The 14,380-nt window shown below is 44.8% G+C and overlaps 2 protein-coding genes across 2 annotated transcripts; one reads left to right on the forward strand and one right to left on the reverse strand.

The window, feature by feature from the left end:
* Positions 1–52: 52 nt before the first annotated feature.
* Positions 53–2,297, reverse strand: NDUFA2 (NADH:ubiquinone oxidoreductase subunit A2). Its single transcript, XM_037062102.1, has 3 exons — positions 2,097–2,297; positions 1,864–1,970; positions 53–247 (listed from the first exon to the last, which is right to left on the reverse strand). The coding sequence occupies exons 1-3, from the start codon at positions 2,195–2,197 to the stop codon at positions 156–158; spliced, it is 300 nt and encodes a 99-aa protein (XP_036917997.1). The 5' UTR covers positions 2,198–2,297; the 3' UTR covers positions 53–155.
* Positions 2,298–2,388: 91 nt separating this feature from the next.
* IK (IK cytokine) lies at positions 2,389–14,352 on the forward strand. Its single transcript, XM_037062017.1, has 20 exons — positions 2,389–2,524; positions 3,091–3,157; positions 4,356–4,448; positions 4,945–5,004; positions 6,053–6,220; positions 6,391–6,505; positions 6,905–6,975; positions 7,088–7,134; positions 8,415–8,578; positions 9,629–9,737; positions 10,546–10,585; positions 10,748–10,961; positions 11,219–11,237; positions 11,692–11,770; positions 12,270–12,350; positions 12,610–12,667; positions 13,487–13,575; positions 13,771–13,879; positions 14,050–14,084; positions 14,167–14,352. Exons 1-20 carry the CDS (start codon positions 2,509–2,511, stop codon positions 14,192–14,194), a joined length of 1,662 nt encoding a protein of 553 aa, XP_036917912.1. The 5' UTR covers positions 2,389–2,508; the 3' UTR covers positions 14,195–14,352.
* Positions 14,353–14,380: the final 28 nt, after the last annotated feature.

A 14,380-nucleotide genomic window follows, 5' to 3' on the forward strand; every position in this document is an offset into this window, starting at 1 on the left:
TGCACAGTAGGGGTAGGAGGGGGAATGAGGTAAAGAACATTCGGAGACAGTATCTTACAGCACAGGCTTTATAACAAACAGGAGAACACATTTTTTCCACATTGTACTCAGTCCAGCAGAGCCCAGGCTGTGGGGCTGAATCCTCATTGAAGACTTCAGGCTTTGCCACTTAGCACATTCTCTACTGCTCTGGTTACCTGATCAGCACTGAAGTTGTTCAAAGAGACATTCTTCTCTTGGCCGAATGCTGGAGAGAAAGGGAGGTGACTAAGTATCCCCCTGCACTGTGGGGCTGGCAAAATATAGCAACAGGTCTTTGTCATCAACTTATAGTTCTGATACGAACGGTAGTAAAGAGATGACTGAGATAGATTTGGTAGGATCAGACTTCATCCAGTGGGTCTCAAACACATCTAGGAAGCCCAGGTCCAACTAGAATCTTGGCTGATCATGGGTGGCCATAATGGTAAGGAAGGTGTCTCAGGGAAGTGTTAAGGGGCACCGTAGGCATTCATTGCATGGGCCTAGCCCTGGCTGGGTGTCCACTCTGTGGCTCCCACTGTCACCTAGTCTAATACACTGCAGCTGTCTGAGTCCATCTCTAGTCTGCTGGTTTTCCGGAGAACTTTTTCCTCTTTCAGTTTTGAGAGCATGTCATTACTACAGATGGCCACTGTTACAATCAATCTGCCTTAGGTGTGACGTCCCACTTTCTCCAGACATTCCTAGGGCAAGGTGTTAAGAACCATGATGAAAATACCACTAATCAGTATTGATAAACATTCATGGCATGCTACTATGTGTCAGAAAACATGATAGTAATTTTCAGATTATGGTAAATTGAAATAGGTAATGTAATAAAAAGGGGCTGGGGCAGTGTTACATAACTGGTCAGGGAATGCCTTTTTTGAGGTGAAACAAAAGCTCAGAACTGAAAATAACCTGAATAATAAGGGGCCAACCATGGATGTCTGGCAGAAGTGCTTTCTAGGAAGGGGGACATATGTAAAGGCTGACACTGTTCTATGCAGCTACCTAACCCTATGTAATGTTCCGTAAAAATTTTGGTTTGGCTGAGTGAAATAAGCCAGGCGGTGAAGGACAAATACCATATGATGTCACCATTAACAGGAATCTAAACAACAAAACAAACAAGCAAAGCAAAATATGACCAATGACACTCAAATACGGAACAGGCTGACAGGGTCCAGAGGGGAGAGAATCATAAGGGAAAAGGGGATGGACTCACATGAGCAAGTATAAGGGACACATGGACAATAACTAAGGTGGGGGGCACTGAGGGAGGCAGGGCTGGTAATATAAGACACAAAACTGTACTTGAACAAGAATTAAATAAAACTTAAAAATTTTTTGATTCGAGTTTCTAATCTCTACAATGAAAAAAGGAAAAGAATCAACCACCTCATACAATGATGACATGACCTACAGGTAGGAAAGCACCGACCGAGCAGAGCCTAGCATTAAGTGTTCAACACAGAAGCATTGTTCTAGGTTTTCATTAAGAATCTAACACTCTGCCTGGATCGGCACTGCCCACACGTAATTTGTAAGGATCTACACTGACAAGAACTGACCAGCACCTCTTCTTTCAGAAAACTGTTCTGAATTATTACAAAAATGACAGCGGCTGGTCCCAATGCAGGACTGGGCCGGCCTCCACACGGCTATTACCCAAGACACAAGGCATCCTATCACCCTATGAACGTAAATTTCCATATTGGCAAATTATGGAAATTCTTAAGTCCAGACTCTACGAGTTTTTGCTTGACCCTGGGCGGCTGTTTGACTTCTTGAACCCTCGTTTCCTCACTGGGGTCCCAGACCTTCAGCGTCCGCACTCACCGTAGCGGGCCCAGAGCTTGGGTTGCACATCAGAGCACTCGCGGATTAGGATCGGCAGGTCGGGGTTCGCCTTCTTCAGCTCCACATAGCGTTTCTCGATGAAGTCCCTGCGGGGCCAGAGAGAGCGCCGCGCGCACTGTGTGGGCGCGAGCCTCCCCAAACAACCTGGAGGTCGAGGTCATGACCCCGGCGCCCCGAAATCCGCCCGCCAGCCTCCCCACGCAGTGCCTCACCTGACGCCTTGGCTGCCAGGAGAGCGCTGACATAAGTGGATGCGAATCTCTCGCAGACCCAGCTTGGCCCCGACGCCACGACTCACCGCAGCCGCAGCCATTTCCGCTAGTACCCACCCCCTTGCCCAGGTCTTCCGGCCAAGTTCTCCAGACGGGCCAATCGTGGGCCCTCCAGTCTCCGCGATAAATTGATTGACTTGGGGGCGGGGCCAAATCTAGTCTAAGATCTAAAAGCAGCGTTGGGCACCGGTCGGGTAACCTCCTGTTTCCCTGCGGGTGGGCGGGTGCGGAAAGACCGCGGGACGCAAAGGACTGTGGGTTGGATACGGAGGTGCATTGTGGGGAAAAGGCTGTCGCTGCTTTGTTGTTGGTGGACCTCAGTTCTTGTAGGCGTTGAAACACCGCGGACAAAATGCCGGAGCGAGATAGTAAGTCTCGGGTCGTCTGTCCCTTTTTTCTCTGCGGGACCCGGGACACATGGCGCGTTATTTAGACCTTAAATAGGGTGTGTGTGTGTCTGTGAGGGTGGAGAGGGGCCGGAGTGACGCTTGGAGCCTTGGTGAATACATTGGGCCCCAAGTGAGGCCGGGCAGCCCCAGACTCTATCTTTAAGCCTAGTCTTTGTCCTAAGTGTCAAAAGATGGGGTTTATCTGATTTATTGCTCCCCCCCTCCCCAGCCCCGTATCACTTAATCTTGGGTTGCGTCAATTTCTCACTCTCGTAGTATCTTAGATGTCCTTTTCAGGAAGTCTTTGCTGACCCTCCAGCTGATTTAGGGGCCCCCTCCTCCGGGCTCCCGCAGCTCTTTGTATTTTCCCATTTAAGTACTTACTACCCTTTATCGTTACTGTCGCTCTTCTGCCTTTCTTCCTCACTAGATTGTGAGCAATTTAACAGGAAAGCACATCTGTATTGCTCAGTGTTATACCCCCAACTTTTGCACAGAACCTGACACGAAAGAGTGATTAAGTTAATGCCAATTTTGTATCTTAGGCGAGCCGTTCTCCAACCCTTTGGCCCCAGATGGCCACGATGTGGATGATCCTCACTCCTTCCACCAGTGAGTGTTTTGATTTCAGACCATGGGAATGAGCTGGGCAGTGGGTAGGGTGGTGGTGGTGGTGATGGTAAAAGAATTAATGTCTTGTAAGCAAGGATGGTCAAAAAATTGTATCACTTGCCCCTTTTACTGGATCAGGTCAACTACATAAGAGTAACAGAAGGGAAATTCTGGCAGGGAGAGTGCTAGTTTTGAAAGTTGATGTTTAATTACACATTACATAGGAATTTCTCTTATCGAAAGATAAAACATGGGAAATAAGGGTAAAGTTCTCTTTGATAAAATTCCCTGTTCCAGTAACTTTCTTAGAGGTAACCATTGTGATCATTTCTTCCTACTCTTTTTTTTAAAAAGATTATTTATTTATTTATTTTTAGGGAGGAAGGGAAGGAGAGAGGGAGAGATATATTAATGTATGGTTGCCTCTCGTGCGTCCCCTCCTGGGAACTGGCCTGCAATCCAGGCATGTGCCCTGACCAGAAACCGAACCTCTAAGAATTAAATAAAAATAAAAATTAAAAAAAAAAAAGAAACCGAACCTCGATCCTTTGATTTGCAGGCCCGTGCTTAATCCACTGAGCTACACCAGCTAGGGCTTTTATTTTATTACCATTTTTAAAAAGATTTTACTTATTTTCAGAGAGAGGGAAGGGAGGGAGAAAGGGAAAAACATCAGTGAGTGAGAGAAACATGGATTGGCTGCCTCTCCCATGCCCCCAGCTGGGGACCTGGCCTGCAACCCAAGCATATGCCCTGACCGGGAATCAACTGGCAACCTCTTGGTTCACGCAGGCTGGTGCTCAATCTACTGAGCCACTCCAGCCAGGGTGATTAATCAGACTTTTTAATAATTAACACTTTGATGCAGTAGAGGTGGCATTTAAAATTTTTTTTATTAATTTACTGATTTGAGAGAGAAACATTGATTTGTTGATCCATTTCTTATGTGTTCATTGGTTGCTTATTGTATGTGCCCTGGCCTTGAGCATGCAGCTTTGGCATATTGGAACGATGCCATAAGCAACTGAGTTACCCAGCCAGGGTTGCATATTTTGTTTTAAGTTGTAGTTCCCTGATTTACAGTAAAAGTAACCATATTTTTAATTTCATATTTATTTAATTTCATATTTTATTTTAATTTTCATATTTCTTTATTAACTTTTATTGGGTACTAAATTTTAAAATCTTTGTCTTCTAGATCAAAACTCACCAATGAAGACTTCAGGAAACTTCTCATGACCCCAAGGGCTGCACCTACCTCTGCACCGCCTTCCAAGTCACGTCACCATGAGTAAGTTCTGGGGAGATCCAGCCTGTCTCCCCATCTCCTTCCTACAGAAAGTCTTGTTTATCTAGATGTCTTAGGAACTGGAAGGCTGGTTATTTTTTGAAGCCTGCAGTTCTGATACTTTCTCTCTGGAAATTGAAGCTCCAGTGGAGACTGGGATGCTCTGCGATTTACTTTTTCTCAGGGTGTGTTCCATGAACCACTTGTACTAGAGTTGCTGCTGGTGCTTCAATGGGCATATTCCTGGGCCCATTCTAGCTGCACAGACTCAGATCCTGGGGCAGACATTTGAGGAAACAATTTTAATAGTCCCTCAAATGGTTGTGATACTCTTTAAAGTGAGAACTACTGACTTACAAATATCAACATGGATCTCTGCCTGATTGAAACTGTTATTCTTATCAGTGTTCTAGACCTTTCTTCAGTCCTCAGGGCCACTTTTTGGGGTTTCTGGGGCTGTGGCAGTATTTTGCTCTCAATAAATTTCTTTCTCTTCTAGGATGCCGAGGGAGTACAATGAGGATGAAGACCCGGCTGCACGAAGGAGAAAAAAGAAAAGGTGAAGGAAGGAGGGAGGAGTGTTGGGTTTTGAGTTGGGTAGGGTTTGAGGGAAAGGAGGAGGGGCTAGTTAAAAGACCAGAGACTGAAGTTTTCCATTAAGGTCATCACTCTCCCAGCTTTCATAGTGGAGGGGAATGATGTGTGGAGTGGCAGGTTAGGGGTTTGAAGTCAGCCTGTGGTGTTTTAATCTCTACCAGTTTCTAGTGGAATACCTCAGCATTTTGCTTAATCTTTCCAATCCTTAATACTCTCATGGTAGAATAGAAATAGTGGTAGTAACTTTCACTAGGTTGACATGAGATCCATTGTGGTAGTTGCATGTAAACTGTGTGCCAGTGCCTGGCATATAGTCACCATCCAATAAATCTTAGTTGTCATCACCATCATCATTATCATCATTATTTATATGATACTGAACTTTCTGGACCTGTAATTAGCTTTCTACTCTTCTGGGGGAGAACTGGCAAGGACTGATTTATTTTCTGTTGACACTTGGAAGGGGATGATAATTCAGATGACCTCATCATTTCTGTACAGAAAAGCCTTAACACTATAGAGACTCGGCGATGTAAGGGTTGGTGGCTTTAAAGAATTCTGAGGTGAAAGATGGAGTGTCCTGAGGTGGCAGATGGAACGATGTGTGTGTGAGGGAAGATGCTGTAGTTGTGTTCTTGAGAACTACTGAGAGGTGACCAGAAGTGTTTTCAGGTTGTATATGATGTTTACCATAAAGAATTGGATGGCTCTGGCTGGTGTAGCTCAGTGGATTGAGTGCGGGCTGTGAAAGGATCATGGTTCGATTCCCAGTCAGGGCACAGGCCTGGGGTTGCAGGCCCGGTCCCCAGTGGGGACCATGTGAGAGGCAACCACACATTGATGTTTCTCTCCCTCTCTTTCTACTTCCCTTCCCCTCTCTTTAAAAATAAAAAATAAAATATTTTTTAAAAAGAGTTGGATGAAAGTTTAGGGAAACAGACATGACCAGTTGTGTTGACATTGAGATAGCAGCTGGTTAGCCTTACACATTTGTCTCTTCCTGGTCGTAGTTATTATGCCAAGCTTCGCCAACAAGAAATTGAGAGAGAGAGAGAACTCGCAGAGAAGTACCGGGACCGAGCCAAGGAACGGCGAGATGGCGTGAATAAAGACTATGAGGAGACCGAGCTGATCAGCACTACAGCTAACTACAGAGCTGTGGGCCCCACTGCTGAGGCGTAAGTGCCGGGGGGGCCTGGGCATGGTTTTCTCAGCCTCCCAGAGTCAGAGTATCACAGTACGAATTCGTTCTCACACTTTCCCTGCTCTGGAGCTCACATCAAGCCATTTCATGCGGCATTTGCCACCCCCAAAGGGCCATTCTAACACGGTGTCTTTCGTTATCCAGGGACAAGTCAGCTGCAGAGAAGAGAAGACAGTTGATCCAAGAGTCCAAATTCTTGGGTGGTGACATGGAACACACCCATTTGGTGAAAGGCTTGGATTTTGCTCTGCTTCAAAAGGTGAGCCTTGGTGAGTGAGTGGAGAATGATACTAGAAAGCCGAATGCTCTCGTGTGGACTGCTCTTAGTTCAGACCATCTAGAAGGGCTCGCGGTGGCCCTTCTGTGGGACTGATTGCTACTTCTTCAAATCTCAGCTTCCACTTTATTTTCTCTCCATTCCTCACTTTCCACTTCCTGTACCCTTGCATACCTCTCCTATTTTACTTATAGCAGTTACCATATTTTGTTAATTGCTTAATATGTCTGTCTCTCTTGTTACAAGCTCCATTAGAGCAAGGATTATATTGACTTGTTTAGTATTGAGCTCTTAGTTCCTGGCACTGTGTGGTATAGTGGTGTCAGTAAATATGTGTAAAAATGATTTTGCATGTCTAAACATTACTTACTTTACTGTTAGGTACGAGCTGAGATTGCCAGCAAAGAGAAAGAAGAGGAAGAACTAATGGAAAAGCCCCAGAAGGAAACCAAGTATGTGAACATCAGGCAGAACTTGAGGGTTTAGAAAGGTGGGATCTAAAGTAGGAGAACACATTTAGCAAAAAAAAAAAAAAAAAAAATTTCTTTTTTTTGGTCTTTTCAGGAAAGATGAGGATCCTGAAAATAAAATTGAATTTAAAACACGTTTGGGTGAGTACAGAGGTGCCACACTACTGGCTCTGCATGCTAGGTGAATTGTAGACTAATGCGTGGAGCAGGGTATGCTTCCCTTTATTTCAGCCTGTTTTTCCTCTCTCTCTTTTTTTTGCCCCTAAACTAGCTAGTTTCATAAAATACTCTAGTACAGTTCAGACACAGACTTAGTTATTTCATGTGTTATTAATGTCTCCTTAGTTAGGTGGGAAGCTCTTTCAGATTAGGGCTAATACTTTAAGGGAGGTATAGCATTGTTGGTGATTAAAAACCCAGAACTTGCAGTCTGAGAGAACTGGGTTAGAATCCTGATGATGGAATCATAGCAAGCTTGTGGGTTAGGCACCTCACATTATTTCTCAGTGCCTGTTTGTCTATCAGCAGTGTGCACCTCAAGGGATTATTTGGACAGAGAATATAGGCAACATGCCTACTAAGAACTGGTTTTTCATTCATTCTTAATATTACCTTATACTTCAATCTTGCCCGCCTGGTGTGGCTCAGTGGGTTAGGCATCATCCCACGAACTGAAAGGTTGCCAGTTTGTTTCCTGGTCAGGGCACATGTTTGGCTTGTGGGCCAGGTCCCCGGTTAGCGGCATTTTAGAGGCAACCACACATTGATGTTTCACTCCTTCTTTCTCCCTTCTCCATTCTCTATAAATAAATAAATAAAAATTAAAAAACAAAAACAACTGCCCTGGTTGGTGTGGCTCAGTGGATTGAGTGCCTGTCTGTGAACCACAGGGTCAGCGGTTCAATTTCCAGTCAGGGCACGTGCCTCGGTTGCCGGTTGAGTCCCCATTAGGGGCAAGTGGCAGGCAACCACACATTGATGTTTTTCTCTTCTCTTTCTCCCTCCCTTCCCCTCTCTAAAAATAAATAAATAACATCTCTAATAAATAAATGCATTTAAAAATATAGTAAAACTGCCCTCATCCTTATTCCTCACAGGACCTAGTACCATGATAAGCACACAGTGTCCTTGAGAAGCCAGTGGAGGAGGGTGAATAAGAGACTGCCCGGGTCTCGTTCTTTGTTCTGTCATTTGGTAGCTATGCGACTTTAGGTAAATCACTTAACTCTCAGCTTTAATGTTCTTATTAGTTAAGAGGAGATAATACCCAGTTTACAAGGCTGTTCTGAAGATTGAATGAAGCAAAGTAAAGCACTCATAGCACTTGGCATGTTGTCTGGCACAGAGTAAGCACTCAAAAAATGGCAGCGGTTGTTGTAGAAGGGCTCTCATTGGCTTCTTGCTGCTCTGTCTTTTCATAGGCCGCAACGTTTACCGCATGCTCTTCAAAAGCAAGGCATATGAGCGGAATGAGCTGTTCCTGCCAGGCCGCATGGCCTATGTGGTAGACCTGGATGATGAGTATGCTGATACAGACATCCCCACCACTCTTATCCGAAGCAAAGCTGATTGCCCCACCATGGAGGTGAGCAACCCAAACCCTGAAAGCCTTTCACATGAGTCTCAAACCTAGAAATCGGCATCAGTTCTGCCCGGTCTCATTGACCACATTTAACCCATCACCAAGTTCTGTCTACTTCTCATCTAAATTTCAACTGAATCCACTCCCTTTTCTCTGTCTCCACCCAATAGCATTCTAGTCTAAGCCATCATCTCTTTGTTGGATCTATTAAAAGATTCTTCTAATTGGTTTCCCCACTTCTACTCTGGTTCCCTTCTAATATTTTATTTATTCTTAGTTATTACTGAGATGTAATTCACATACCATACAATATCCCCCCTTTTAAAAATTTATGTATTGATATGAGAGAGAGAGAGAAACATTTATTTGTTGTTCCACTTATTTATGCATTCATTCATTGGTTGATTTCTTGTATGTGCCCGGACTGGGGATTGAACTTGCAACCTTGGCTTAGTGGGATGATGCTCTAACCAACTGAGATACCCTGCCAGGGCCACAATTTGCCCCTATAAGGTGTATAATTCATTGGCTTTTAATATATTCATAGAATTGTGTAACCATTATCACAATCAGTTTTAAAACATTTTCATCACTTCTGAAAGTAGCTCTGTACATTTTAGCCAGCAACCCCTGACCACCACCCTAGTCTCCAATTCTGTTTTTACACGTGGCCAGAGTGATTATTTCAAAACCCGAACTTTTGTCTCAGCACAGTTTTGAAGCTTTCCTTGGTTTCTTGGTGTTAGAATAAACAGCAAAATCTTTACTGTGGCCTGTGAGCCTTTGCATCTTTTCGACTTTGCAGCCTGTTTTCACTGTGTGTCCCTGCTGTTTGTTCTTCAGTCATTCTTGCTTTCATCAATGTGTAGAATCACTTTTGACCCAGGCCTTTGTGCATGTGGTTTCACCTCTCTGGAATGTCCTTCCACAACACTTCCTTTCCAGTCTTCACTAGCTAATTCTAATCATCCTTCAGCTTGGTAAGCGAATGAATGAACAGATGAAAAGATTCCTGCTCAGTGGGATGACATTCTTGCTTCTTGGGATTTTCAGGCCCAGACCACACTGACTACAAATGACATTGTCATCAGCAAGCTCACCCAGATCCTTTCCTACCTGAGGCAGGGTACCCGCAACAAGAAGCTCAAGAAGAAGGATAAAGGTAATCTGGAGGGGTAGGGAGAGAAACCTTATCCCTGTAGGGGCATTCGAGAATGGAACCAAGGTCTCCTGGAGCCTTCTGTCTCCAGAATATCAGCAGGTTCCTGGGGAACAGAGGGAAACTAGAGCAGTGGAGCATAGGCAAGGGCGTGCTTACCTCCAGTTTCTGTCTGTTGGACCCATCCAGGAGGTATTGGGTAACTTTCAGCATGAGAAGGAATGAATGGGTAGCCTTTCGTCCCACCTTCTAAGTAGGTGTTTAAAAGGGCACTGAAGATTAAAGAGCCTTGACTGGTGTGGAGCAGTGGGTTGGGCGTCATCCCCTACACTGAAGGGTTGCCAGTTCAATTCCTAGTTAGGGCACATGCCTGGGTTGCGGGCCAGGTCCCCATTTGGGGGGCATGGGAGGGACAACTAATTGATGTTTCTTTCACATATTGATGTTTCTCTCACCCTGCCCCCCGATTCCCTTCTCTCTAAAAATATAGTGAAACCTTTTTTTATTTTTATTTTTTAATTTTATTTATTTATTTATAGAGAGGGGAAGGGAAAGGAGAGGAAAAAAACATCAATGTGTGGTTGCCTCTCATGTGCCACCTACTGGGCACGTGCCTGGCTTGCAACCCAAGCATGTGCCCTGACCAGGAATTGAACTGGTGATCCTTCCGTTTGCAGGCCATCACTCAATCCACTGAGCTACACCGGCCAACTTAAATCTTACTTTATTTTTATTTTTTTAAGAAAAATTAGCATGATGAGGCCAAGTAGAAATTAACGATTTTTCCTCATTAATTGTCTTTACATTTTAGGGAAGCTGGAAGAGAAGAAACCCCCTGAGGCTGACATGAAGTATGTATCCTAGCCCCTCTCACCTGATCTGAGGGAGAAAGGGGGCTCTGTGTTTTTTGTCTTCAGCATTTTGGGGAGGCCTGGGTGTGAGAATCTAGTGAAATGGACAGGGGAAGTGAAAGTGTGGTGTGACTTTGGCAACTAGTTATCTCTGTTTCCTAGTATATTTGAAGACATTGGGGATTATGTGCCCTCCACAACCAAGATACCTCGGGACAAGGAGCGGGAGAGATATCGGGAACGGGAGCGTGATCGCGAGAGAGACAGAGATCGTGACAGAGAGCGGGAACGAGAACGAGATCGGGAGCGGGACCGAGAGAGAGAGGAAGAGAAGAAGAGGCACAGCTACTTTGAGAAGCCAAAAGTGGATGATGAGGTAAGATGTGGCTCCTGGTACCAAGTGGTGGAGCTGCCCACCTCTCTGCGTGCGCAGGCAGGTACAGGACATCTTTGTTATATAGGCAGCTCATGGCTCTATAGAAACAACTGGGTTCACTAATCCAGGGTAGGTAGGAACCATTCTGTAAAGGGGGACAACAAGAGGGTAGGGAATGGATTCAAACTTGGGAAGTAGAGGATGAGTAGAAATCCTTCATGGTGACACACTGACTTCAGATTCTCTTTTCTTTCCAGCCCATCGACGTTGACAAAGGTGAGTGTGTCCAAAGTGTCTTGCATTCCCTCTGGCAGCCCTGCTTTCCCCTGGGCTGAATCTGACCTAGAGCTCAGAGCCTGCAAGGGTGGGATCGGGGGACTTCCTGGTTCTGGGTTCTCATAGGATCCATGTCTTGCTGTGTGGAATTGACAGAAGATAAGTCCGGAGTTCCCTTCATCTTCCTGGGCAGTGACAGGCTATGTGTGATCTGTTAGATACAGCTCCTCCTGCTCTGTGGTCTTGAGGGTGGGAGGCTGGTTGAGTGCACTCATTACCCCATCTCAGCCAGATTACTTCATTATTACTTGGGATTTGATTAAAATTTTGTTAGCTAAACAGGTTCTATTGCTTAAAAAGTATTTTTAAGAAAGCCGCAGGCTGGAAGTGTGTTGTAGGGAAGAGGTGGTAAATTTCTCATTTCAGTGTGCTAATAGACTTCTCTTTTTCCCAGGACCTGGATCTGCCAAGGAGTTGATCAAATCCATCAATGAAAAGTTTGCTGGTTCTGCTGGCTGGGAAAGCACTGAATCATATCCTTTATTTCAATAAGTTCCTGGGTTCTAGAGAATTGTTTTCTCTCTCCTTTTTTAAAGATTTTGTTTGTTTATGTTCAGAGAGGGGCAGGGAGGGAGAAATGGAGAGAAATATCAGTGTGTGCTTGCCTCTTGCACAGCCCCTACTGGGGTGTCCTGCAACCCAGGCATGTACCCTGACTAGGAATCGAACTGGTAACCCTTTGCTTTGCAGGCCAGCACTCAATCCACTGAGCTACAGCAGCCACACAGGGAAGAATTGTTCTCTTTTTATTCCAACTCCACCTGCCTGCCTGTTTTCCCACAACCCCGCTTCTTCCCTTTTGTATTAATTTTGACTGGGATGAAGTCATTGTGACTTTCCCTTTTGTGAGAGAACCCATTCAGGTTCACAGTCCTCTTCTTAGAGTTTTCATGTTGTTTCTTTTAGCCCTTGGCTCTACTTGCTTGAAACTTTTCTGCTACAGGGAGAATTATTGTCTTTAACATAGCGTATGCTGAAGAAGCCGGAGGACAAGAAGCAGCTAGGAGATTTCTTTGGCATGTCCAACAGTTATGCTGAGTGCTACCCAGCCACGTATGTGAGACTCTGTTAAAGGAGGTTGACATGATTGGAGAACAAGTTTGGGTGGGAGTAGGGGGGTGGGGTAAGGGGAAATTTGATTTGCTGGGATCCGTAAGTACTTTTACTTGGATGAACTATTCTGTTAGGCTCTGGGTGGGAGGTCTAGGGGTATGGTCATTCCTAGGCATATAGTTTCTCACTAGGATAGGTTTCTAGATGGCGCATAGGAGTATGGGTCTGCACCATCTGTTCAACTGTTGCTTCTCTTAAGGATGGACGACATGGCTGTAGACAGTGACGAGGAGGTTGATTACAGCAAAATGGACCAGGTATGGAGTTAAAAGGATGGGTGGAGGCTGTTGGGCAGTAAACTCCATAGTACATTTCCCCTTTCTCCACTCCCAAAATATCTGTGTCTCATTTACTTGTCCTCACCTTCCCTTAGCTACAGTAATGGGATCAGCAGCATTGTGGGGCCATGGGCTGCCTAACTGTTTCAAAGTGTTTGTATGAAAATCAAGTGACATAGAACCAAAAATAGATTTCTTTATTATTTCCCACAACGTGTGAGGCTGTGATTTCTATCCTAGGCAGTAAGCAAGTCTTTGTGCATTAGTAGAGAGGCCAGAAGGAATTGCAGTCTTTTGAAAATAATGAAGTTTATTCTAGTTTATCTATCAGTATTGGAATTTTTCTCCAACTCTTAAAACCCAACAAACAAACCATTAATGGTAAAGAAATTTCATCTACTTTTCCTGTGTTCTCTCTGTACTATAGTGGGTAAGAGCATGGTTTAATGCTGTTGTGGAGCCTTGTTTAACCGTGGCTCTGCCATTTATTAGTTTTATGACCTTGCCAACTTATGATACTGCTTATGCCTCAGTTTCATCATCAGGAAAATGGAAATAAATCTATTTTAATAGTGTTTTTGAGAGAATTAAATAATATAGGTGTGTAGTGTTTAGAATAATGCCTGGTACATAAGTGCATAGTAAGCATTTTATTCTTTTTATTGTTGTTTTTGTTAAGGTAGGATTTATAAATGAGGCAATCTGGGATTGTGGGAGGGCCTGGCTTTAATCAAGGGCTAAAATTCCATTTCCCCTGACATCTCTTTCTCCCCGGTCTCCCATTCTGTCCTGCAACAGGGTAACAAGAAGGGCCCCCTGGGTCGCTGGGATTTTGATACCCAGGAAGAATACAGCGAGTATATGAACAACAAGGAAGCTTTGCCCAAGTGAGTTGGTACTAAACACAGCCATGGTGTGAGGAGAGGGATGTGATGGGTGGACGAGCTCCACACCAAGGTAGAGGATGTTGTCTGGCTGAGACGTTTCCATGTAGCTTCTCTGCTCACAGGGCTCTCTGGGGTCCCCTTGCTAGTGCTATGCAACTGATGCTACTTCTCCTAACTGCCCCCCCCCCCCCCCAGGGCTGCATTCCAGTATGGCATCAAAATGTCTGAGGGGCGGAAAACCAGGCGCTTCAAGGAAACCAATGACAAGGCAGAGCTTGATCGCCAGTGGAAAAAAATTAGTGCGGTAAGCTGGACTGCCTCTTCGGTGGGAGGGGTTCAACTGGGAGGAGACACTGGTCCACCGGTCCAGGAATAGAAAAGGGGTGGCCAAGCCATGGAAGTTGGAAAGAGGTCAGCCTTGGCCTCAGGTGACCTTAGGCTGGCATTATAACTGTCCACTCTGACTCCTTGCAGATCATTGAGAAGAGGAAGAAGATGGAAGCTGATGGGTGAGCACCATATTCATCCTCTGTGGAACTGGGGAATTGCTTAGTTTATTGATCTTATGCTGACGCATTTCTCCTATTGCAGGGTTGAAGTGAAAAGACCAAAATACTAATATGTAGTTCGAATTCCAAGAAGAGTCTTTACAAGGATATGCTGCTCCTCACTGCTTACTTTCTGCAATTTCCAAAGAAGTGGCAAGGTTTTTCCCCCCCATGAATGTATATAAAATGTTGTATAATCATTCGGTTCCATTAAAATTGATTAACCTCCTGCCTCTTCTATATTGAGCATCCCCCAC

Source organism: Sturnira hondurensis, unplaced genomic scaffold (assembly GCF_014824575.4).
Source record: "Sturnira hondurensis isolate 20B ecotype Veracruz unplaced genomic scaffold, ASM1482457v3 Scaffold0001120, whole genome shotgun sequence".
Taxonomy (NCBI): domain Eukaryota; kingdom Metazoa; phylum Chordata; class Mammalia; order Chiroptera; family Phyllostomidae; genus Sturnira; species Sturnira hondurensis.